The sequence below is a fragment of the Hyperolius riggenbachi genome, chromosome 1 (genome assembly GCF_040937935.1).
Source record: "Hyperolius riggenbachi isolate aHypRig1 chromosome 1, aHypRig1.pri, whole genome shotgun sequence".
In the NCBI taxonomy this organism is placed as follows: Eukaryota; Metazoa; Chordata; class Amphibia; order Anura; family Hyperoliidae; genus Hyperolius; species Hyperolius riggenbachi.
This window is the reverse complement of record NC_090646.1, coordinates 685,046,930-685,072,001: the sequence shown is the minus strand read 5'-3', so window position 1 is coordinate 685,072,001 and position 25,072 is coordinate 685,046,930. Positions and strand designations below refer to the sequence as shown.

The 25,072-nt window shown below is 50.4% G+C and overlaps 1 protein-coding gene across 5 annotated transcripts in view; it reads left to right on the top strand.

Moving 5' to 3' along the window:
- Positions 1-25,072, top strand: part of LOC137532579 (NACHT, LRR and PYD domains-containing protein 3-like) — a 1,034,343-nt gene that overhangs the window by 459,548 nt on the left and 549,723 nt on the right. For all 5 annotated transcript variants that reach the window (XM_068253266.1, XM_068253275.1, XM_068253249.1 and 2 more), the window contains exon 8: positions 6,367-6,531. In XM_068253266.1, coding sequence (XP_068109367.1) covers positions 6,367-6,531 — 165 coding nt within the window. The remainder of the gene's footprint in view (positions 1-6,366; positions 6,532-25,072) is intronic.

Here is a 25,072-nt window from a genome sequence, read left to right as displayed (position 1 = left end):
AGATTCACTCATCCAGGCACAACTGTTATCCCTACAGCTAAATTAAAAGCCAGGGTTTTAGTTCACAGAAGAATGCATTCTTATGCTTAGTCACCTATACTGCGCAGAAGTACCCAGGTAAACATAGGTGTCCTAACTCTGGCCCTGTAACATGCATAGTGCAGACATGCAAACACATTTATTGCATCAAACCTATCAATGGATTAGGAGCACACATCCTAACTTCCTCTCCTGGGAAAGACGGTGCGTCTTACCAATCGCACAAGGGAGCTAACGCTATGTGTCCATATGCACCATGCGCATACACCAGCATAAGCTGTGTGCATGCTGACAAACACATACAGGGGAAGGAGGGAGTTCACTGAATTAGACCCTAGCCACAGGGGTCTGTTTGTCAGCATGCACACAGCTTATGCTGGTGTATGCGCATGGTGCACATGGACACATAGCGTTAGCTCCCTTGTGCGATTGGTAAGACGCACCGTCTTTCCCAGGAGAGGAAGTTAGGATGTGTGCTCCTAATCCATTGATAGGTTTGATGCAATGAATGTGTTTGCATGTCTGCACTATGCATGTTACAGGGCCAGAGTTAGGACACCTATGTTTACCTGGGTACTTCTGCGCAGTATAGGTGACTAAGCATAAGAATGCATTCTTCTGTGAACTAAAACCCTGGCTTTTAATTTAGCTGTAGGGATAACAGTTGTGCCTGGATGAGTGAATCTGTGAATGCATTTGTTTGAACATTTGCATGTGAGTGTGCGAAGGGTTAATAGATTTTTGCTGTTTTCTAGCCACACCCCCTTCAGCACCTCCCTTTCCCTAATAATTTATTTAATGTCCTAACTAGAGGCGATGTGCCTGGATATATGTATTTCTATGCGTATATACTATACTGCAGCCAAAGGACTCCAAAGGGATAGAGCTGGACTGCAGAGTGGCCTCTCTGAGGAACAGGAGGTCGCCGCAGCTACCTGACACTTGGCAGGGTCGTGTCACAGGTAGTACAGACAGACTGAGCACTCAAAGGGTGAGTGACAGCCAGAAGGGTCGATCAGGCCGGGTCAGCAACACACAAGCAGATAAGGTACAAAGACAGAAGGTTGATTCGGTAACCAGGTACAGGCAGGGTTTGGCAACAGGTAGGCAGCTATGCATAGGTACCGAATCAGGAGACAAGAGAGAGGTCGAGAGAGCAAAGGGTCATAACATATAAGCAGAGGCCTAGTCTAGAGTGTGAGGTCCGTGGTCTCAACACCTAGGAACTGGTCTAAAGTATAACACAGCAATGACACAGTATCCCTAAGCTTGGGTGTGAGGTCCGTGGTCACAACACCCTGGAACTGGTCTAAAGTATAACAGCAATGACACAGTATCCCTAAGCTTGGGTGTGAGGTCCTTGGTCACAACACCCTGGAACTGGTCTAAAGTATAACACAGCAATGACACAGTATCCCTAAGCTTGGGTGTGAGGTCCGTGGTCACAACAGCCTGGAACTGGTGTAAAGTATAACACAATAATGAAACAAGTGTAATCTGGCTCAGTGTGAATTCCCAGGTCCACCTGGTTCTAACACACTGTGGGATCTGACTATGGTCTGAGTGCTAACATGTATGTGTTCGCAACGGCAGACAACTTGAGACTGACCGGCGAGATCTATATATAGTGCAGCGCTCCTCAGCGCCACCCAACGCCACTCAGCCAATGACAGTCCACTCTGGGATCAGCTGACCAACCTGATCAGCTGATCCCTCTCCGCCTTGCATAAAGGTCCTGCCTCCCAGCGTAGCTCTCCATCTGTGTGCACTAGAAGGCTCAGACAAACCAGACGCATGCTGCTGTGCGGAAACCGCCAGTCTGAATGCGGAGACAGCCGCCCCGCCGCCAGACCGTGCAATCTTTTACTTAGGGACACAGTGGTGCAGTGCCAGTCAGGCACTGATCCTGTCATCCCAGCACACAGCAAGGTTATCAGCTGTGTGCAGGGATGACAGGGCAAGTGCCTGATCAGTACAGTAGCATACTTTCAAATCCATGAACATCACAGTACAAAGAAACAGGAAATGTTCTGCTGAGAGACACTTTCTAATAGAAATATAAGACATCCCTTGAAAATAAGCCCTAGCACATCTTTTAGAGCAAAAATTAATATAAGGCACTGTCTTATTTTCGTGGAAAGACGGTAGCTACGTTCTCTGTAGTCCCTTACCATCTCCACTGGTAAGGTCCGGTTAAAGTATACAGGCACGCATTCTGACAGTACCTTACCAGCTCCTCTGGTAAGGTCTTGCTTTATATAGCCATTACCTGTACGGATAGTACCTTACTAGCCCCTCTGGTAAGGTTCAGTCAAACTATTAAAGTACAGTGTTGCTAGGCCTCCCAGCTCCTCTGGAAGGCTCTATCTTTTTATTGTTACTGTTGCACCAATCACTATCACACAGTACATTGTGAGCTATACTTGCATTATTGGTGATTCTGCAGATCACCACATAATCAGGTATAGTGTCTGCATTATTGGTGATACTGCAGATCACTCAATAATCAGACATCTGAGTAGCAGCACCCAATCGTTACAGACGTCTGTTTTGCTGACACCAATCGTTACACTGTCTCTTTTAATTTTAGCAACCTGTTGGATTAATAATCCTCTCATATATGGTTTATGGGCAGACTAGATTGTGGTTTTATCCATACCCGTTGTGTTACTAGAAATAAAAATCCTGAAGATTCTTTTGGAAGGTTGAGATAAAGTATATCTTTTGGATTTGAGAGATTGGACTGGTTCATCCACCAAATTTTAGGTTTGTGAGAATGTGGGGTAAGTCTGATAGAGATTAGTACAGGAATGTGGTCAGATCACGTGATGGTGACAATTTTTGTATCAGTGACCAACTGCAATACATTCCTATCAGTGAGGAAGTAATCAAATCTGGAGTGGGTTCTGTGTACTGCAAAGTAATGAGAAAAATCGTTTTCTGTTGTGTGTAAGATTCTCCATGGGTTCATTAAGTTATTCCACGGTTTTACTTTCTCAAGTAAAGGAAGTACTTTCTCAAGTAAACAAGGTGACCTTGTTTGATATCTTCCACTTTTTGTATACATTTTTTGCAGGATTTGTTTTTTTTTTTGGCGGGGGGGGGGGGGGGGGTGTTGGCTGCATATAAAGAAACTATAGTGAAGACATGATCGTTCATTTTACCCACATAAATAACAAATCTACCATCTTTATTACATATTGTCGATATGGTAACCACCCTTAGATCTTTATGAAAAAATAAAAGAACCCCTCTTTTCTTTTTCCTGAAAACATTATGATATATATTTGGATATTCAGGGAAGGAACAGTATTTAGTAACTTGTTCTAATATGGGCAGCACGGTGGCGTAGTGGTTAGCTCTCTCGCCTTGCAGCGCTGGGTCCCTGGTTTGAATCCCAGCCAGGGCACTATCTGCAAAGAGTTTGTATGTTCTCTCCGTGTCTGCGTGGGTTTCCTCCGGGCACTCCGGTTTCCTCCCACATTCCAAAAACATACGGATAACTGAATTGGCTCCCCCCTAAAATTGGCCCTAGACTACAGTACTTACACTACATAATATAGACATATGGCAATGGTAGGGATTAGATTGTGAGCTCCTTTGAGGGACAGTTAGTGACAATATATATATATATATACACTGTACAGCGCTGCGTAATATGTCGGCGCTATATAAATACTAAATAATAATAATAATAGACACATCTCCTTGTCCCATGAGAATATTTGCACTTTGAAAATGAGCTTCTTTCCATAACAACCATGCTGAGTTGAGTGCCCGGACATTGATTGAGAGTAATTTTAAGGAACAGTCATTAGCCATTGTACCCTATATAGGATTTGCATTTCCTATGGTTAGATGTTTGATTGTAAGTGATCCAAATAAGTGAGTCTTTAAAGATATATACTTGACCAGTGAGGTAGAGGGAATAACAACAAAGGTGAAACATTAACAAAACTCACACAAGTTGTAAAAAGTAGTTCAATCTTCTACACAAATTCTCGGGGCTAATGCAATATGGATATTGCAGGGAATCTTATCCGTTACAGACAAGATAGGGATATAGTAACATACCTGGTGTGTTTCAGCTTCAGTGTTTATTAGTGCCAGCTCAGGTTGTCTTAGTGGAGGTCAAGCTATTCTTCTGTTTAGGGTGCAGTTTGGAAGTGGCAGTGTGGTCATCAGGCACTTGGGTTTTTAGTTGTTTAAGGAGAGAGGATCCCGAGTTTAATGATGTTATCATGTGTTGATTGTTGTGGATTGTGAAAATGATTTTTGTAGGGAATCCCCACTTGTATGTAATCTGTGCATCTCAAAGCCCCTTAGCAATAGACTGTACAGCTCTTCTACTTTGCAGGGTAGTTTGGGAGAGGTCAGCAAAGACTTGTATTTTGGAACACTTTGGAGAAGGGGTCTAGCAACGCTCCTGATCTTCTTATACGGCCAGCAACAGGTTTGCCTTAATTTGGTAAAATAAAAATCATACAATTACATCTCTGGGGATATCTTCAGCCAGGTGTGATGGTTTGGGCAATCTATGGTAAGTTTGATCTCAGATGCTTCTGGGATTGCAGCTTTAGTTAGAAAATTAACAAAAGCTCTTTGATCTCCTGATGACACTGATTCTGGTATGCCTTTTAACTTTAAATTGTTGAGTCTGGAGCGATACTGCAAATAGAATGCTTTGTATTTAAGCCATGATATGATATCTGGTCTCTAGTGTGCTGCTCTTTAGCATCTACCATCACATTGTGCTCCATTACCAGATCATTTAGCTAATGCTCAATGATGTCTACCCTGTCTCCAAGATCAGAAACGTCCCTTTGCAGAGAGTTTTACATAGCGGAAACTTCTTCCATCAATGATTATTTAAAAGTTAGAAGGAATTCTTTAATGTATTCCTGTGAGTCAGGTTGACCAGGTACTGGGAAGGCTGGTATTTGTGGGTAGTGAGAGGCAGCGCTTGAGCTAGTGTTGGGGTGTACATCCTGGCCTACCTTGTTAGGAGCGAGAGTCACATCTTGAATGAGGGGCGAGATCTGCCTGGGCTGGTGTATGGAGGAATTTCAGACCAGTGGTCAGGTGGCAAGGAGGAGAGGCTGCCTGGGATCCCCTTCTCAGTTTCCAGGTTTGGGACTGGGGCCTCTCTGTGAAGAAGTCTGTCAACTTCTTGGATTTCAGTGCATCTAGCTTTGTTTTTTTCTGGCATCAGCTAGTGTTGGGCGAACACCTGGATGTTCGGGTTCGGGCCGAACAGGCCGAACATGGGCCAGATGTTCGGCATGTTCGGCCCGAACCCCGAACTCCCCGAACATCCCGCTTTTGGGGGCCCTATGGGGTCGCAGGCATAAGGGGGGAGCATGCCCCGGTCGCGGGGGGGTCGGAAATTCCCCCCACCCCCTCCGCTAGCTCTGCCCCCTCTGCCCGCTTCCCCATACAAAAATGTTCCTTAAAGTTCAATAGTACCTTCAGTGGCTGGCCTGGCTGGCACTGTGGTGTGTTGTGAGTGAGGAGGAGGAGGAGTCCGGAGAGTGACGCGTTGAGGCCGGGCAGCGGGCGGTTCAGCGGTAGTACCCTTGTGGTACATCCGCCCTTTCTCTGACCTCACGTCCTCTGCATACGAGGGTACGCGTCACGCGTACCCTCGTATGCGTCATCACGTAGAGGACGTGAGGTCAGAGAAAGGGCGGAAGTACTACAAGGGTACTACCGCTGAACCGCCCGCTGCCCGGCCTCAACGCGTCACTCTCCGGACTCCTCCTCCTCCTCACTCACAACACACCACAGTGCCAGCCAGGCCAGCCACTGAAGGTACCATTGAACTTTAAGGAAAATTTTTGTATGGGGAAGCGGGCAGAGGGGGGAGCGCTAGTGGAGGGGGTGGGGGGAATTTCCGACCCCCCCCCCGCGACCGGGGCATGCTCCCCCCTTATGCCTGCGACCCCATAGGGGGGCAGTATTCGGCCGAACAGGGGCCCTGTTCGGCATGTTCGGCTGGGCATTGAGCTGTTCGGGCGAACCCGAACTAAAAAGGCCGAACACCATGAGGTGTTCGGCCGAACTCGAACATCACCCGAACAGGGTGATGTTCTGCAGAACCCGAACAGTGGCGAACACTGTTCGCCCAACACTAGCATCAGCTTCGGTTTCCATTCCCTCCTGTACTGCGTGAGGTAAAATGAGAATGCATTGTTTTGAGCCCCTTAATTGAAGACAGAGACTGGAGCAAAGGCTTCTTGTGTCTTTTCGGCACTCCGTTGTGGCCACACTTCTCTCATATACAGTTTTTATACAGATTTCTGGTAACATTCTTCTTTTCTCTTACAGTTTGCACATAAATGGTCTGCCCTCCAGTAGCTGCCCCCACCTGGCATCCGGGATAAGGAATAACAAGACTCTGAGGATGCTGGAACTGTCATATAACAAGCTGGGGGGTCCTGAACTCAGTGTCCTGATGGAGGCTCTGCCAACAAGCCAGATAGAGGAATTACAGTGAGTATAACAGCCCTGATTGCAGCAGAGATCAGCCTAATTATTTCCCTTTATTTCTTCACCATTTTCCATAGGGATTATGGGTGTGTGTGGCTGGTTTGGGGGTACATCCATACTGCAGCCCCAGTACACCTGGCTCTGTGTATATGTGACACCCATTGCAGTGACTGGGGAGGGATTATGGGGGGAATGTGGCTGGTTTGGGGGTACATCCATACTGCAGCCCCCAGTACACCTGGCTCTGTTTATACGTGACACCCATTGCAGTGACTGGGGGAGGGATTATGGGGAGATTGTGGCTGGTTTGGGGGTACATCCATACTGCAGCCCCAGTACACCTGGCTCTGTGTATATGTGACTCCCATTGCAGTGACTGGGGGAGGGATTATGGGAGTGTGGCTGGTTTGGGGGGTACCTCCATACTGCAGCCCCCAGTACACCTGGCTCTGTGTATATGTGACACCCATTGCAGTGACTGGGGGAGGAGCGATTATGGGGGATTGTGGCTGGTTTGGGGGTACATCCATACTGCAGCCCCCAGTACACCTGGCTCTGTGTATATGTGACACCCATTGCAGTGACTGGGGGAGGGATTATGGGGGGACTGTGGCTGGTTTGGGGGTACAACCATACTGCAGCCCGTAGTACACCTGGCTCTGTGTATATGTGACATCCATTGCAGTGACTGGGGAGGGATTATGGGGGATTGTGGCTGGTTTGGGGGTACATCCATACTGCACCCCCAGTACACCTGGTTCTGTGTATATGTCACACCCATTGCAGTGACTGGGGGAGGGATTATGGGGGGATTGTGGCTGGTTTGGGGGTACATCCATACTGCAGCCCCCAGTACACCTGGCTCTGTGTATATGTGACATCCATTGCAGTGACTGGGGGAGGGATTATTGGTAGAGATGTCACGAACGGTTCACCTGCGAACGGTTCCAGGCGAACTTAGAGGGTTCGCGTTCGCCTGCACCAGGCGAACTTTTGCGGAAGTTCGATTTGCCCCATAATGCACTATGAGGGTCAACTTTGACCCTCTGCATCACAGTCAGCAGGCACATTGTAGCCAATCAGGCTACACTAAGCCCTGGAGCCCCACCCCCCCCTTATATAAGGCAGGGTCCGGCGGCCATTACACTCACTCGTGTGCCTGCTAGAGAGAGGAAAGGGACAGCTGCTGCAGACTTTTTCTCCTTGGGACAGATTAGTTAGGTTCTAGGCTGCTTTGCTTGCTCCTGACTGATTATTATTGCTTTTAAAGCACCCCTCAACAGCAACAGCTCTTTTCAGAGCTCATCCTGTACATATTTTTTTTTCTGTGTGTCAAACTGACACTTTTGTTGCATGCACAGCCTTGCTAATTGATAGTGTGTGTGCCACTGCCAGCAGCCCAGCACATTCAGTGACTCCCTGTGTGTGTGACAGGGAGCTGCACATTGTACTACCCAGTACTGCATATACCCAGTACCTGTTGTGTTTACTTAACCCACCTCATCACTGCATATACCTAGCTTTGTGTTGAGTGAACCCAGCTCACTGCATCTAACTACCTGTTGTGTTGAGTGAACCCACCTCACTGCATCTAAATACCTGTTGTGTTGAGTGAACCCACCTCACTGCATCTAAGTACCTTTACTGTTCAGTGAACCCAGCTCACTGCATCTAACTACCTGTTGTGTTGAGTGAACCCACCTCACTGCATCTAAGTACCTTTACTGTTCAGTGAACCCAGCTCACTGCATCTTACTACCTGTTGTTTTCAGTGAACCCAGCTCACTGCATCTAAGTACCTTTACTGTTCAGTGAACCCAGCTCACTGCATCCAACTACCTGTTGTGTTGAGTGAACCCACCTCACTGCATCTAAGTACTTTTACTGTTCAGTGAACTCAGCTCACTGCATCTTACTACCTGTTGTGTTGAGTGAACCCACCTCACTGCATCTAAGTACCTTTATTGTTCAGTTAACCCAGCTCACTGCATCCAACTACCTGTTGTGTTGAGTGAACCCACCTCACTACATCTAAGTACCTTTATTGTTCAGTGAACCCAGCTCATTGCATCCAACTACCTGTTGTGTTGAGTGAACCCACCTCACTACATCTAAGTACCTTTACTGTTCAGTGAACCCACCTCACTGCATCTAAGTACCTTTACTGTTCAGTGAACCCACCTCACTGCATCTAACTACCTGTTGTGTTGAGTGAACCCACCTCACTGCATCTAAGTACCTTTACTGTTCAGTGAACCCAGCTCACTGCATCTTACTACCTGTTGTGTTGAGTGAACCCACCTCACTGCATCTAAGTACCTTTACTGTTCAGTGAACCCAGCTCACTGCATCTAACTTCCTGTTGTGTTCAGTGAACCCAGCTCACTGCATCTAAGTACCTTTATTGTTCAGTGAACCCAGCTCACTGCATCCAACTACCTGTTGTGTTGAGTGAAACCACCTCACTGCATCTAAGTACCTTTACTGTTCAGTGAACTCAGCTCACTGCATCTAACTACCTGTTGTGTTCAGTGAACCCACCTCACTGCATCTAAGTACCTTTATTGTTCAGTGAACCCAGCTCACTGCATCCAACTACCTGTTGTGTTGAGTGAACCCATCTCACTGCATCTAAGTACCTTTACTGTTCAGTGAACCCAGCTCACTGCATCCAACTACCTGTTGTGTTGAGTGAACCCACCTCACTACATCTAAGTACCTTTATTGTTCAGTGAACCCAGCTCACTGCATCCAACTACCTGTTGTGTTGAGTGAACCCACCTCACTGCATCTAAGTACGTTTACTGTTCAGTGAACCCAGCTCACTGCATCTTACTACCTGTTGTGTTCAGTGAACCCAGCTCACGGCATCTAAGTAGCTTTATTGTTCAGTGAACCCAGCTCACTGCATCCAACTACCTGTTGTGTTGAGTGAACCCACCTCACTGCATCTAAGTACCTTTATTGTTCAGTGAACCCAGCTCACTGCATCCAACTACCTGTTGTGTTGAGTGAACCCACCTCACTGCATCTAAGTACCTTTATTGTTCAGTGAACCCAGCTCACTGCATCCAACTACCTGTTGTGTTGAGTGAACCCACCTCACTGCATCTAACTACCTGTTGTGTTGAGTGAACCCAGGTCACTGCATCTAAGTACCTTTACTGTTCAGTGAACCCAGCTCACTGCATCTTACTACCTGTTGTGTTCAGTGAACCCAGCTCACTGCATCTAAGTACCTTTATTGTTCAGTGAACCCAGCTCACTGCATCTTACTACCTGTTGTGTTGAGTGAACCCACCTCACTGCATCTAAGTACCTTTATTGTTCAGTGAACCCAGCTCACTGCATCCAACTAGCTGTTGTGTTGAGTGAACCCACCTCACTGCATCTAAGTACCTTTACTGTTCAGTGAACCCAGCTCACTGCATCTTACTACCTGATGTGTTCAGTGAACCCACCTCACTGCATCTAAGTACCTTTACTGTTCAGTGAACCCAGCTCACTGCATCTTACTACCTGTTGTGTTCAGTGAACCCAGCTCACTGCATCTAAGTACCTTTATTGTTCAGTGAACCCAGCTCACTGCATCTTACTACCTGTTGTGTTGAGTGAACCCACCTCACTGCATCTAAGTACCTTTATTGTTCAGTGAACCCAGCTCACTGCATCTAACTACCTGTTGTGTTGAGTGAACCCACCTCACTGCATCTAAGTACCTTTACTGTTCAGTGAACCCAGCTCACTGCATCTTACTACCTGATGTGTTCAGTGAACCCACCTCACTGCATCTAAGTACCTTTACTGTTCAGTGAACCCAGCTCACTGCATCTTACTACCTGTTGTGTTCAGTGGACCCACCTCACTGCATCTAAGTACCTTTATTGTTCAGTGAACCCAGCTCACTGCATCTTACTACCTGTTGTGTTCAGTGGACCCACCTCACTGCATCTAAGTACCTTTACTGTTCAGTGAACCCAGCTCACTGCATCTTACTACCTGTTGTGTTCAGTGGACCCACCTCACTGCATCTAAGTACCTTTACTGTTCAGTGAACCCAGCTCACTGCATCTTACTACCTGTTGTGTTCAGTGGACCCACCTCACTGCATCTAACTACCTGTTGTGTTCCGTGAACCCAGCTCACTGCATCTTACTACGTGTTGTTAGTGTTGCTCGGATACCTCATTATCCTATTCGAGTTTGGTCGAATTCGGATAGTAAACTATCCGAATTCACTCGAAGTCGGATATCCGATGTAATCGAATATCCGATTCGACCTCGGATATCCGACATCACTATCCGAGTCTATATTCGAGTAAAATATTCGAGATGGCCTTAAATAGCTTTTAAAACTTGTATTGGAGGTCAATGATGCATGAAACCACTTTTTTTAAGAAGAAAAACATCAAGTGATTATGTGGTGATGTATTCATGAAAAGTGTTTGCATGAGAAGGTGTGTCCAAAATGGTTGTAAGTTGGAAGTCTTCTTCTTCTTCGTCTTCTTCTTCTTCTATATCTTCTTCTTCTTAGTCTTCTATAACTTCTTCTTCATCGTCTTCTTCTATATCTTCTTCTTCTTCTTGTTCTATATCTTCTTCTATATCTTCTTCTTCTTCTTCCTCTTCTTCTCTATCATTATATTATGTGTCTTGGTTTTCCTTTCTTTTGTAATATTTTTTTTAATTTCATTTGTGGAAATATTTTATTTTAATAACACCATAGTTATATTTGTGTTGATGGCATAATAGGTAGGTAGTAGTGGCACATTGCAAGCCACAGCGCCTTTTTCTGTGTACCCTGGCGGTGGTAAAAAACAGACATCAGCAGGAGGAGGAAGTAATTGCAAGTTGTAGTGTGGTAATAGCTGGTAGGAGAGTGGGTGGGCAGGTGGCAGCAGAAAATAGTTCTTCTTTTGTTCTCCCTGGCAGTGGTAGCAGCACACAGACAGCAGAAGCTCAATGCAGCTACAGGAGGAGGAGTAGTGTGTGTCAGGCAGTGTGATGTGACTGACATAATAGGCCCTGGGTCCTAGCGGTGGATCCAGGGCCGTAAATAAACAGCATGAGGTTCCAGACAGCGGTCGTGAAGCCCACATTTGTCCAATGCACAATTGGGACAGCACAGTTTTCAACCCGGACACCTACATTTATTACAAATTTAATTTTTTTTTTCAAAATAATGCAGCTATTTTTGAGCGTAATAGCTGGTGGCGCATGGGCAGCAGCACCTTGTAATGTGTTCCCTGGCAGTGGAAACATACAGACAGCAGGAGAAAATATAACAGCAGCAGCAGCAGGTGTAATGTGTGTGTGCCAGTCGTCACTTCATGTCCCCCTCTCGCCGACAACAGGGGCCATGAATTCGCCTTCCACCCAAGCCTGGTTCATTTTGAGAAACGTCAGTCTGTCCACAGACTTGTGAGACAGACGAGATCGCTTCTCAGTGATGACTCCACCGGCTGCACTGAAGCAACGCTCTGACAGTACGCTGGAAGGGGGGCAGGAGAGCACTTCCAGGGCGTACTGCGCAAGCTCGCTCCAGATCGGCAGGTGCTTGACCCAATACTCCATGGGATCAACAGGGGCCACGCTGTCAAGCCCGCTGAAGGACCCCATGTAGTCAGCCACCATGCGGGTCAAGCGCTGCCTGTGACTGGAGAAGGATGCTGCTGCAGGCACCTCCTCTCTAGTCCTTGGCAGCTTTACACTCATGTAGAGCTCTTATGTCAGAGACAGCAGGTCTGTGGTGCGCGTGCGCCTGCTGCTGGTGGATGCAGGCACCTGCTGCTGCCTCTGTGCTGGCTGGACAGTGGGGGTGGATGTCTGAGGGAAGGCTTCCTCCAAGCGCTCAACAAGGGACAGCTGCAAATCCCTCATTTGTTGCGCACGATCTCCTCCTGCAGGCAGGAACTGGCTGAGCTTCCAGATCCAGATGTCCTCCCTCTGCTTCATCTGGATCACCCTTGGGTCCTTGCGCAGGCACCTCAGCATGTGCGCTGCCATTGGGAAGAGTCTGGCCACGTCTGTTGGCACATCATCGGCAGCCCCAGAGCCGAGAGTGCTGTCCTCCTCTTCCTCCTCCACCTCATCCTCTCTCCACCCCCGCACCAGTCCAGCTGCGCTCTGCTGCTCCCCCTCATCAGCAGCAAGGTCAGGGACCTCCACCAACTCAGAGCCCTCCTCCTCAGAGGTGGCCTGTGAAGCTGCCTGCAGCTCCTGCTGGTCCAAGGCTGCCGCTCCCTCTTCCACCAGTGCATACAGGGCTCTGTCCAGCACACACACCATGGGCACCCACTCGCACACCATTGCATGGTCCCTGCTCACCATGTTGGTGGCCTGCAGGAAGGGTGCCAGGACTGAGCACACCTGCTGCATGTGCCCCCAGTCCTCCGTGGAGATGATGGACGGGAGGTTGGTGGCGGCACGCCCAGTTGCAGTGAGGGAGGCAACTGTTGCTCGTGCAACGTACTGGCTGACAGCCTGCCTCTGTTCAACCAGACGCTCCAACATCGCCGGGGTGGAGTTCCAGCGAGTTGGAACATCGAGCATGAGCCGGTGCTGTGGCAGGTACAGCTCCTTCTGCACCTCTTCCAGGCTCGCCACGGCTGCAGGCGAGTGCCGGAAGTGACGTACAACCTTCCTTGCCGCCTCAAGGTGTCGGTCCATCCCCTCAGGAACTTTTGGACTACCAGGTTTTAGGACATGCGCCAGGCAGGGGATGTGGGTCAGGTCTCCCCTGCTGATTGCAGCAACCAGGGTTGCCCCATTGTCGGACACCACCTCTCCGACTCTGAGGCCTCTGGGGGTCAGCCAATTCCTCTCCTGCTCTTAGAGTTTGGCCAGGATGTGGTTCGCCGTCAGTTTGGTCTTCCCCAGGCTGACCAATTCCAGCAGCGCTTGGCAGTGGCGGTGCTTCACGCTGCTGCTGAGGCGGGGGGTTTGGGCTGGTGTGGCGGAGGATGGAAGCGGATCAGAGGAACCTGCTGCTGTTCCGCTGACCCTGCATGGTGGCACCACCCACTGCGTTGTTGCTGCTGCTGCTCTGACAGTGCCGGCCGATGCTGCTCCCCCCTCCTCACCCCCTTCCACCAAGCTGACCCAATGCGCGGTGAAGGACAGATAGCGGCCTGTCCCAAACCGGCTGCTCCACGAGTCCATGGTGACGTGGACCCGTTGACCCACCGCGTGCTCCAGCCCTCTCCCGACATTGGTCATCACAGAGCGGTGAAGTGCAGGGATGGCCGTGCGTGCAAAATAATGTCGGCTGGGGATTGGCCAATCGGGGGCTGCACACATCAGGAGCGCACACATGTCACTTCCCTCCTGCACAAGGGAATAAGGCAGGAGTTGGGAGCACACGGCCTGTGCCAGCAAGCCGTTCAGCTGACACACGCGACGGCTGCTGGGAGGCAGAACCCTGACCACCCCCTGGAAGGTGTCGCTGAGCAGGGTCTGGCGAGGCCTTTTGCTGGCACGGGAAGCAGTGGAGGGACCAGAGGAGGCCACTGAGGACTGGCTGCCAGAACAGGCCTCAGTGTCGGCGGCAGGAGTTGCAGAGGGAGGAGGAGCAGTGCGTTGCTGACGCACTCCTGCTGCCGACGGCTTCGCAGTGGTGGCGGGTCTGCCACTGCCAGCTTCCTTCAACTTCACGAACTCCTCATGCTCGTGAAAGTGTTTCCCTGCAAGGTGGTTGACCAGAGAGGTGGTGCCAAACGCAAAGGGGTCCTTCCCTCTGCTGAGCTGCTTGCGGCACTGGTTGCAGGTGGCATACTTGCACTCCAAATATGGAAGGGTGAAAAAATTCCATATTGGGGAGGTGAAGTTGCCCCTTCGGCTGGAAGGTGCTGCTGCCGCTGGTCTCCCTGTGGTGGTTGGAGGGGGGGGGGGGTTTCTTGGTGCGGCTGGTGGTGGCACTGGCAGAACTCGTCTCCTGATCAGCACGCTGTGTGGCCTGCATACCACGTCCACTTGTGATCCTGCCCATGCCTGCGATGCTGATCCTTCTAGCAAGGCCCGCAGACGCATCCTCCTCCTCCTCCTCAGAGCTGATGACATCCCCACTCCCAGGACCTGGCAACCAGTCTTTGTCCTTCACCGTGTCATCATCATCCTCCCCCTCCGCAAACATGTCATGCTGGGATCCACCAAACTCCCCTTCTGCATGCATGGGCGGATGGACAGTCACCACTGTCTGACTGTCCAAAGCATCATCCCCCAGAGTGCCCATCAGCATTTCTTCCGCCTCAAAATCTGCCGCAACAGCACTCAATACCCTCGCTGTGTTTGGGGTAAAGAAGGTGCTGAGTGACAGGGTGCTGGTGTCGCCCGCTGGGGCTGGAGAACTGCACTCCTCCTCCTGCTCCCCAGGCAGTGCTGGTCGGCTGCTGCTGCTCTTGCGAACAGGAGTGGTGGCGGGGGTGGAGGACTCGGTTCCAGAGCTAATGGTGGCCTGCTCATCCACCATCAGCTCCACCACAGCGTCTGCGTCCTTCTCCTCAATAGGACGGATACGACCTGGCGGTGGGAGGAACATCTGGGCCACACGCTGCTGCTGCTGCTGCTGTGTCTCTGCAGCGTGACTCCCAGCTGTTGGGCGGCCAAGGCGTCCATGGCCAGTGGCTAATGGCGGAATAGCCACTGGTGCAGACGCAGAACTGCGCATGGTGGTGGTGGCGCGGATGCCACGCCCACGACCTCCTCTCTTGGCGATGCCCTTGCTGCCCCTGCCCAAACCGCGGCTGCCAGTTCCAGACATTGTATATTTTTAATATTATACAAATGAAAAAAAAAAACTTATGTATGTAAAGGCGGGTGGGACAAGTGGGGCACTTCAATGGGGTGGGACTGGTGGTTGTGTGAGGTGACGGACAGGTGTACTGTACTCTACAGCAGAGATCGGTGTAGCGCTAACGAGAGAGTGCGCACTGCGCACACAAAGACCCTAGCTGACGCTGAGTGACGGTGTCAGACTACAGTACAATTCAGCTAATAGTACACAGTAGAAGTAGTATAAACAATAGGAGGACGGGTATAGCACTAACTGGAGGGTGCTGACAGCGCAGATGTGCACTGCGCACGCACACAAAGACCCTAGCTGACGCTGAGTGACGATGTCAGACTACAGTACAATTCAGCTAATAGTACACAATAGAAGTAGTATATATAAACAATAGGAGGATGGGTGTAGCACTAACTGGAGCAATAAATTTGGGTGTCATTAGCATAGAGGTGATATTGAAGCCCAAAAGAGCTTATTATTTGTCTCAGGCCATGGGTGTAAATGGAAAAGAGGAGGGGTCCAAGGACGGACCCTTGTGGTACTCCCACAGACAGTGGGCGTGGAGAGGAGTTGGTATTGGCATAGGAGACCATGAAAGAACGTCCAGACAGGTAAGACTTGATCCAGGAGTGTGCTAGGCCCTTGATTCCCAGTGTTGAGAGGGTCTGGAGAAGTAGGGTATGATCAACAGTGTCGAAGGCAGAGGACAGATCTAGTAGTATTAGTACCGAAAATCTGCCTTTGGTTTTAGCAACTAGGAGGTCATTGGCAACCTTCGAGTGAGAATGGTTTCCGTAGAGTGTTGAGGGCGGAAGCCGGACTGGAAGGGGTCCAACAGGGAATTAGCAGAGAGAAAGTTAGACAACTCTGAGTAAATGTGACATTCCAGCAGTTTAGAAGCAAAAGGAAGGAGGGCGACTGGGCGGTAATTAGAAAGGACAGTAAGGTCTAAAGAGGGTTTCTTTTTGTTAGGGGTGTTATGACAGCTTGTTTAAATGAAGAAGGGAAAATGTCAGTTGAGATGGAAAGGCACTTAACGACCAGCTAACGCCCATAGGCGTCGGCAGGTCTTAAGTGGTTTACCATGGAAACGGCCGCTCGCTCGAGCGGCCTTTCCATGTCAGTGCACGGAGGGTGTCTCCGTGAACAGCCGGAGAGCCGCCGATCGTGGCTCGCTGGCAAAATGTAAACACGAGGGGAAGAAGCGCCATAAGGCAGATTGGCGATCGCCGGCATATGATAGGCTGAAGCCTATCCTACAATGCGCAGGACGGATATCCATCCTGCGCCGCTCAGAGGGGAAGGGAGATGGAGGGAGAGGGACGGAGCGCCGAAAACACTGCGGAGGGGGGCTTTGAAGAGCACACCCCCCTCCCCCCCCCCCGCAATGCGCAGCAAGCCCCTAGTGGGGGAAAAAAGGGGGTAAGTCTGATCGCCCTGGCATAATCCTGATCTGTGCTGTGGGCTGGAGAGTCCACGCAGCACAGATTAGGCAAACCACCCCTGGTCCTTAAGTGGTTGTGTTGTTAAAGCAGGAATGAGGGGGGAGGAGAGCTGGGGAATAAGATGAGAGGGAATAGGGTCCAAGGAGCATGTAGTAAGATGAGCTTTAGAGATTAGTGAAGAAAGACGCTGTTCAGTTAAAGCAGAGAAGATTGTTAGCAGGGAGGGGGTTTGAGTGGGTGAATGGTTATGTGGAGAGGGATAGTTAATAGTAGGGGAGCTGCCGGGCAGAGAGGAAAAAGGAAGAGGTGATTGGATCGGTGAAGAGGGTTGCTTTTGAAAGCTGTTCTGTAGCGTTTCAATTTTGCTCACAAAATACGCTGCAAAGTCCTCTGCAGACAAGCATGTGGTTGTAGGGGGAGGCGGGGAGTGGAGAAGAGAGTTGAAGGTGTTAAAAAGTTGTTTAGGGTTATGGGATTGTGAAGAAATAAGTGTAGAGAAGTATGACTGCTTTGCAAGTGAGAGAGCGTCCCTGAGCTGGAGCAGCGTGTTTTTATAGTGGGCGAAGTCATCTGCATTGGAGCTTTTCCTCCACTGCCGTCCTGCTGCCCTGGACTGTCTTTTCAGTTGTTTGATGGGTTCAGTCAGCCAGGGCTGTCTGTTGATGCGGCGGGGGTGGAAGTTGGTGAGAGGGGTGGCTGTGTTCATGGCAGCGGTGACTGTGGTGGAGTAGTAGATGGATGCTGACTCGGGGTCAGTGTAGGATGGCAAAAAAAAAAAACACATATATCCAGGCACATCGCATCTAGTTAGGACATTAAAAAAGTTATTAAGGAAAGGGAGGTGCTAAAGGGGTGTGGCTAGAAAACAGCAAAAATCTATTAACCCTTCGCACTCTTGCATGCAAATGTTCAAACAAATGCATTCACAGATTCACTCATCCAGGCACAACTGTTATCCCTACAGCTAAGTTAAAAGCCAGGGTTTTAGTTCACAGAAGAATGCATTCTTATGCTTAGTCACCTATACTGCGCTGAAGTACCCAGGTAAACATAGGTGTCCTAACTCTGGCCCTGTAACATGCATAGTGCAGACATGCAAACATTTATTGCATCAAACCTATCAATGGATTAGGAGCACACATCTTGATGTTCTCTCCTGGGACAGACAGCGCATCTTACCAATCGCACAAGGGAGCTAACGTAATGTATCCATGTGCACCATGCGCATACACCAGCATAAGCTGTGTGCATGCTGACAAACACATACAGGGGAAGGAGGGAGTGCACTGAATTAGACCCTAGCCACAGGGGTCAGCAACAAGAAAAAAATACATATATCCAGGCACATCGCCTCTAGTTAGGACATTAAATAAGTTATTAAGGAAAGGGAGGTGCTGAAGGGGTGTGGCTAGAAAACAGCAAAAATATTAACCCTTCGCACTCTCGCATGCAAATGTTCAAACAAATGCATTCACAGATTCACTCATCCAGGCACAACTGTTATCCCTACAGCTAAGTTAAAAGCCGGGGTTTTAGTTCACAGAAGAATGCATTCTTATGCTTAGTCACCTACACTGCGCAGAAGTACCCAGGTAAACATAGGTGTCCTAACTCTGGCCCTGTAACATGCATAGTGCAGACATGCAAACATATTCATTGCATCAAACCTATCTAGGGATTAGGAGCACACATCCTGACGTCCTCTCCTGGGACAGATAGTGCATCTTACTAATCGCACAAGGGAGCTAACGTAATGTATCCATGTGCACCATGCACATACACCAGCATAAGCTGTGTGCATGCTGACTGAGTGTAGGATGACAGGGAGCCCAGGGGTTTCAGAGAATCGGCTAGGGAGCAGAGGTCGAGGTTGCGATAATTCCTGCTTAAGCGTGATGGCTGTACTACAGTAGCTGGAGGAGGCAGGGAGGGGCTGATTGTAAAAGTCATGAGATTGTGATCTGAAAGTGGGAATGAAAAGTTATTAAATGTGGAAACTGGGCAGAGCCGGGTAAAAACTAGGTCCAAAGTGTGGCCATCTTTGTGGGTGGAGGTTGAGGACCACTGGGAGAGGTCATAGGATGAGGTGAGTGAGAGGAATTTTGTGGTAGCGGAGCAGTTAGTGTCTATGGGGATATTAAAGTCTCCAATGATGATGGAAGGAGAGTCAGTGGCTAGAAAGTGGAGGAGCCATGTGGAAAAGTGGTCAATGAAGGTGGAGGCTGGTCCAGGAGGACGGTAAATGACAGCAACCTGGAAGTGGTGAGGGGAGTAGATGCGGACAGCATGAGCCTTAAAAAAAGAAAAAGCCAGAGAAGGTGCAGGTGCAAGCGCTGTAAAGGAGCAGTGTTCGGAAAGAAGAATTCCCACCCCACCCCCATGTTTGTCACCCGATCTAGGTGTTTGGCTAAACTTGAGGCCACCGTATGAAAGGGCAGCTGGAGACACAGTATCAGATGGGGTTAGCCATGTCTCAGTGAGCCCCAGGAAGGTGAAAGCATTAGTGATGAACAGATCATGGATGTGGGCTAGTTTATTGACTACAGAGCGTGCATTCCAGAGGGCCCCAAATATGGGAGGGGAGAGCTGGAAGGGCAAGGAATGGTGATCAGGTTACATCGGTTAATGTGCGTGGAGGAGTGAGGACGGTCAGTGCTGGATGTGGCATTTACCAGAGTGCAGTGCGGTCTAGGAGAGGGTCCTGTATTGGGTGATATGTCCCCAGCAGCACGTAGGAGTAGTAGGCAGAGATGAGATAGGTGAGGATGTGGTTTGTATAAGACAGAGGGCTGTTTAAGAGACGTGGAGGAAGGTATGTGTGATTTGAAAAATAAGAATAGTGTAACGGTTATGTGCCGCAACTCAGATGCCTGATTGATTGCGTCTGCCCGTGTGTCCGACTTTAATTGTCACTGTCCATCACACGAGTTAGTTAGTACTGTAGTATACTACTACACTACTGCTGTTAATAGTAGTACTACTACTTTAATTAATCTATTTAATACTACTATTTAAATAAAAAAAAAATTTTGTTGTCACTCAACACCAGTCACCACCACCAGCAGTCACCACCAACACAGACTATATTAAAGTTTACACCCTTTCCGCCCTCTTCTACATTTTTTTTGGTACTGTATTTGTATATTGCACAATGACTGTCATAGGTAGAGGGCAAGGCACCACCGCCAGCAGCAGCAGCAGCAGCAGGTCTGTGACTGGTCCACCGCCAGCCACTGGTCACAGAGTTTTGGAGGAGGGAGCAGAGGCGCAACAACAGCGTGTTGCACCCATCTTTGAGATGGGTCGTAGCCCCCGGCCCATTGTGGAGAGTCAGGTGCAGCTGTGGTGGAAATGATGGCGGAGCAGGAAGCCACTATTTCCAGCCAGGCCTCCAGCACCAGTGAGACCAGTGCCACCACCACCAGCACTCCGGTCCGCAGCAGGCCTCCACCACCGATTGGGGCCATGGTCACGTTGACCACATCGGCCAGCCTGCCCTCACTGAGCTTGCTCTTATCCACAGACACAGAGACTGTGAGCATGTACAGGGATGTTTTGGAGCAGTATGAGGTGGACATGACGGGGCCATGCAAGGAGGAGGAGGAGTTAGAGGTGCAGCAGTTTGTTGTTGGCGCTGAAGAGGAGGGGCGTGATGCAGGGGATTTTGGGGTAGAGGAGTTGGTTGAGGCGGGCTCACAGGAGATGTTTGGGGATGATGATGATGACTTGCTGGATTCTCCCTATGTGCCACCAGTACCACCAACAAGGTTGGTTGAAGGCAGCTCGTCATCGGAGGAGGAGGTGTCTCTGGCACAGAGGCGCAGCAGCAGCAAGGCGACCAGCACAGGGCGTGGAAGGCAGAAGCCACAGCCTACTGCTTCAGCTGCTACCACCACCCGCAGCAAACTTCCAACCAAAACAAAAAAGGCACAATCCTCCAAGGGCACCAAAAAACCCCAACCCTCAAGCTCAAACAGCAGGTTGAAGTCCCCAGTCTGGCGGTTCTTCACTGAGTGCACAGAGGACCCGACCCGTGCAATTTGCAACAGTTGCAAGGTCAGTCTCAGCAGAGGTCTCGATCTGCTCAAGTTGGGTACCTCGTGCCTGCAGACCCACTTACAGAGCAAACATTTTGAGGAGTTTAGTGAGTTGGAAAAGCTGACGGAGAGTGGCGCAGGCAATGGTGAAACCCAGACAGCCACTGCACAGATTTCAGCAGCAGCAGCAGCAGCGTCCCACCCTCCTGCCCATCCAGCAGCAGCAGCAGGAGCACAGCAGCAGCAACAACTCACTGCCCCCCCCCCCCCCGGGCAGCCAGTCCTCAGTGGCCTCATCAGCTCCCTCTACAGTGGCCTACTCATCCTCCCGTGCAGGCAAACACCCTGCCAGACCCTGCTCAGCAAATCATTCCCCGGTGTGAACAGTGTGACCAAGGTGCTGCCTCCCGCTTACAGGTGCATCTGGGTGCTGAACGGGTTACTTGCCTGGGCCATGTGCTCCCAGCTCCTGCCATATTTCTTTGTGCAGGAGGGGAGTGACATGAGAGCGCTGCTGCAGGTTGTGATCCCGGAGTGGCAAGTCCCCAGCTGCCACTACTTCACCCGCAGGGCGATCCCAGCACTGCACCGCTTTGCCATGGCGAGCATGGGCAGCGTGCTCAATCATGCCATGAGTGCGTGGATCCATGTCACCATGGATTCATGGAGCAGCCGTTTTGGGACAGACCGCTATCTGTCCTTTAGGGCCCACTGGATCAGCCTGGTGAAAAGCCCAAGTGAGGAAGCAGCAGGTCCACCCTCGGGCGCAGCAGTGGCAGCAGCGGCACCAGTCGCCCACTATGTGGTGCCACCATGCGGGGTCAGGGAAGAAGCAGCAGCTCCTGCCGCCAAGCAATCCCGTCTGAACAGCAGCGTGAAGGCCCACCACTGCCAAGCGCTGCTGGAGATGAAAAGCCTGGGCAAAAACTGCTTGATGGCAGCCAACATGCCCAGGTACCTCAGGAAGCAGGAGAAGACGTGGCTGACCCCCAGAGGCCTCACTGTCGGATTGGTGGTGTCCGACAATGCCGCCAACCTGCTGGCTGCCATCAGCAGGGGAGACTTGGTCCATGTCCCTTGCTTGACCCACGTCCTGAACCTGGTGGTGCAAAAGTTCATGCGCTCCTACCAGGGGACGGAGGAGCTGTTAGAAGCGGCACAGAAAATTGTGCGCACTTTCCGCTGCTCAGCAGCTGCCGCAGCAAAACTGGCAGACATCCAGCAGCTCGAGGGCCTGCCACGACACCGCCTCGTCATAAATGTGCCAACTCGCTGGAACTCCACCCTGGCAAATGCGATGTTGGAGTGGCTGGTTGAGCAAAGGGGGGCTGTCAACCGGTACATCGTGGATGGCACTCTCGCCGGCACCACCAAACTCCAGCTCCTCACCAACGCACAGTGGGGGCAGAAGCAGCAGGTCTGCTTGGTGTTGGCTCCCTTCCTGCAGGGAACCAACCTGGTGAGCAAAAAACGGGCATCCCTCTGCCAGTGGGTGCCCTTTGTTTGTCTGCTGGACTGGGCACTTGGTGATTTGGTGGATTTGGGAGAGGAGGCCCTGAAGCAGCTGGAAAAGCAGCCGCCTGCGCAGTCCACTGCTGTGCAGGTATTTGAGTCCCTGGAGGAGGAGGAGGAGTTGGAGGTGCTGGACGTTGCTGCTGGGGGGGGAACATCGGAGCGCAGCAGCAGTGGTGCGAGGGTGGAGAGAGAAGAAAGAGGCTCAGGGGCCAGAGGAGGAGGAGGAGGACACTGACCCTGATGTCTCTGTTGGATGGTCCACCCTGTTCCCCATGGCAGCGCACATGCTGTGCTGCCTGTGCACAGACCCCAGGTTCAAGCAGATGCGAGTGAGGGAGGACGCCTGCATCAGCATGATCCTGGACCTACGGCTGAGGGGGAGGTGGGATCAGTTTCTGCCTGCTAGAGACCGTGAGCAGCGAGCAAGGGAGTTGCAGGAGAGCCTTGTTCGGCGCGACTGGAGGAAGCCTTCCCCCCGCCTTCCACCCCCTCTGTTCCTGTCCAGCAAGCACAGCAGCCGATGTCTGCGGCCAGTAGCAGCGTCAGGTGCCCAGGAGACCTGATGTCATTGACGCAGGCATTCTACATGCCAGTAGAGCAGCCGAGAGAGGAGGTGCGTGCAGCAGCCACCTTCTCTCAAAGTCACAGCCAGCGCATGACCCGGATGGTGGCCGACTACATGTGGCCCTTCAGTGGGATTGACACTGGCAGCACGGAGCCTGTGGACCCCATGGAATACTGGGTGGAGCGCTTGCACATCTGGAGTGAGCTGGCACAGTACGTCCTGGAAGTATTGTCTTGCCCCCCTTCCAGCGTGCTGTCCGAGAGGTGCTTCAGTGCGGCCGGTGGCGTGGTCACCGTTAGGCGCTCTTGTCTGTCCCCAGAGGGCGTGGACAGGTTCACATTCCTTAAGATAAACCAGGCCTGGATTGAAGGCACGTTCCTGGCACCTGTTGGTGGTGAGAGGATGACATGAGGTGCCTGGGAATTATTTTTTGACCTCAACCTTCAGTCCCTGGGTCCTGATAATTTGGCCTGGTTTTTCTTTAGTTGCTGTAGCAGTAACGCTAGGTGCCATGGCCCGTGACATTCCTGCTGCTGCCACACATCACTCCTCCTCCTTGTGCTGCTGTATTTATTTATTTATAAATTTATTTATGTATTTATTGTATTTATAAAGCACCAACATATTACGCTGCGCTGATTTTCATCCTCCTGCTGTCTGTGTTCTCACCGCCAGGGTCCACAGAATACATTGCCTGCTGCCACACGTCACTCCTCCTCCTGCTGCTGCTGTATTTATTTATTTATGAATTTATGAATTTATTTATGTATTTATTGTATTTATAAAGTGCCAACATATTACGTCGCGCTGATTTTCATCCTCCTGCTGTCTGTGTTCCCACCACCAGGGTCCACAGAATACATTGCCTGCTGCCACACATCACCCCTCCTCCTGCTGCTGCTGTATTTATTTATTTATGAATTTATTTATGTAGTTATTGTATTTATAAAGCATCAACATATTACGCCGTGGTGATTTTCATCCTCCTGCTGTCTGTGTTCCCACCGCCCAGGTCCACAGAATACATTGCCTGCTGCCATACGTCACTCCTCCTCCTCCTCCTGCTGTATTTATCCACCTGCTGTCTGTGTTCCCACTGACAGGGTCCGCAGAATACATTGCCTGCTGCCATACGTCACTTCTCCTCCTCCTCCTGCTGTATTTATCCTCCTGCTGTCTGTGTTACCACCGCCAGGGTCCACAGAATTATGCACTGCTGCCACATGCCACTAGCTATTACGCCACTACAATAGCTGTATACTGTTGTAAAAAAAAAAAATAATAATGAGTTGTCTGGGTTGAAAACTGTGCTTTCCCAGTTGTGCATTGGACACAATGTGGGCTTCATGACTGCTGTCCGGAACCTCCTCCTGATCTTGCTGCTTATTTACAGCCATGGTACCAATGCTAAGTACCATGGCCCCGTTACGTTGCCTGCTGCCACATGTCACTCCTCCTCCTGCTGCTGCTGTATTTATTTATTTATGAATTTATGAATGTATTTATGTATTTATTGAATTTATAAAGCGCCAACATATTACGCCTCACTGATTTTCATGCTCCTGCTGTCTGTGTTCCCACTGCCATGGTCCACAGAATACATTGCCTGCTGCCATACGTCACTCCTCCTCCTGCTGCTGCTGTATTTATCCTCCTGCTGTCTGTGTTCCCACCGCCAGGGTCCATAGAACTATGTGCTGCTGCCACGCGCCACTAGCTATTACGCCACTACAATAGCTGTATACTGTTGTAAAAAAAAATAATAATGAGGTGTCTGGGTTGAAAACTGTGCTGTCCCTGTTGTGCATTGGACACAATGTGTGCTTCACAACTGCTGTCCGGAACCTCCTCCTGATCTTGCTCTTTATTTACAGCCGTGGTACCAACGCTAAGTACCATGGCCCCATTAAATTGCCTGCTGCCTTACGTCGCTCCTCCTCCTCCTGCTGCGGCTGTATTTATCCTCCTGCTATCTGTGTTCCCACCGCCAGGGTCCACAGAATACATTGCCTGCTGCCATGCATCACTCCTCCTCCTCCTGCTGTATTTGTCCTCCTGCTGTCTGTGTTCCCACTACCAGGGTCCACAGAATACATTGCCTGCTGCCAGGCGTCACTCCTCCTCCTCCTGCTGTATTTGTCCTCCTGCTGTCTGTGTTACCACCGCCAGGGTCCACAGAATCATGCTCTGCTGACACGCGC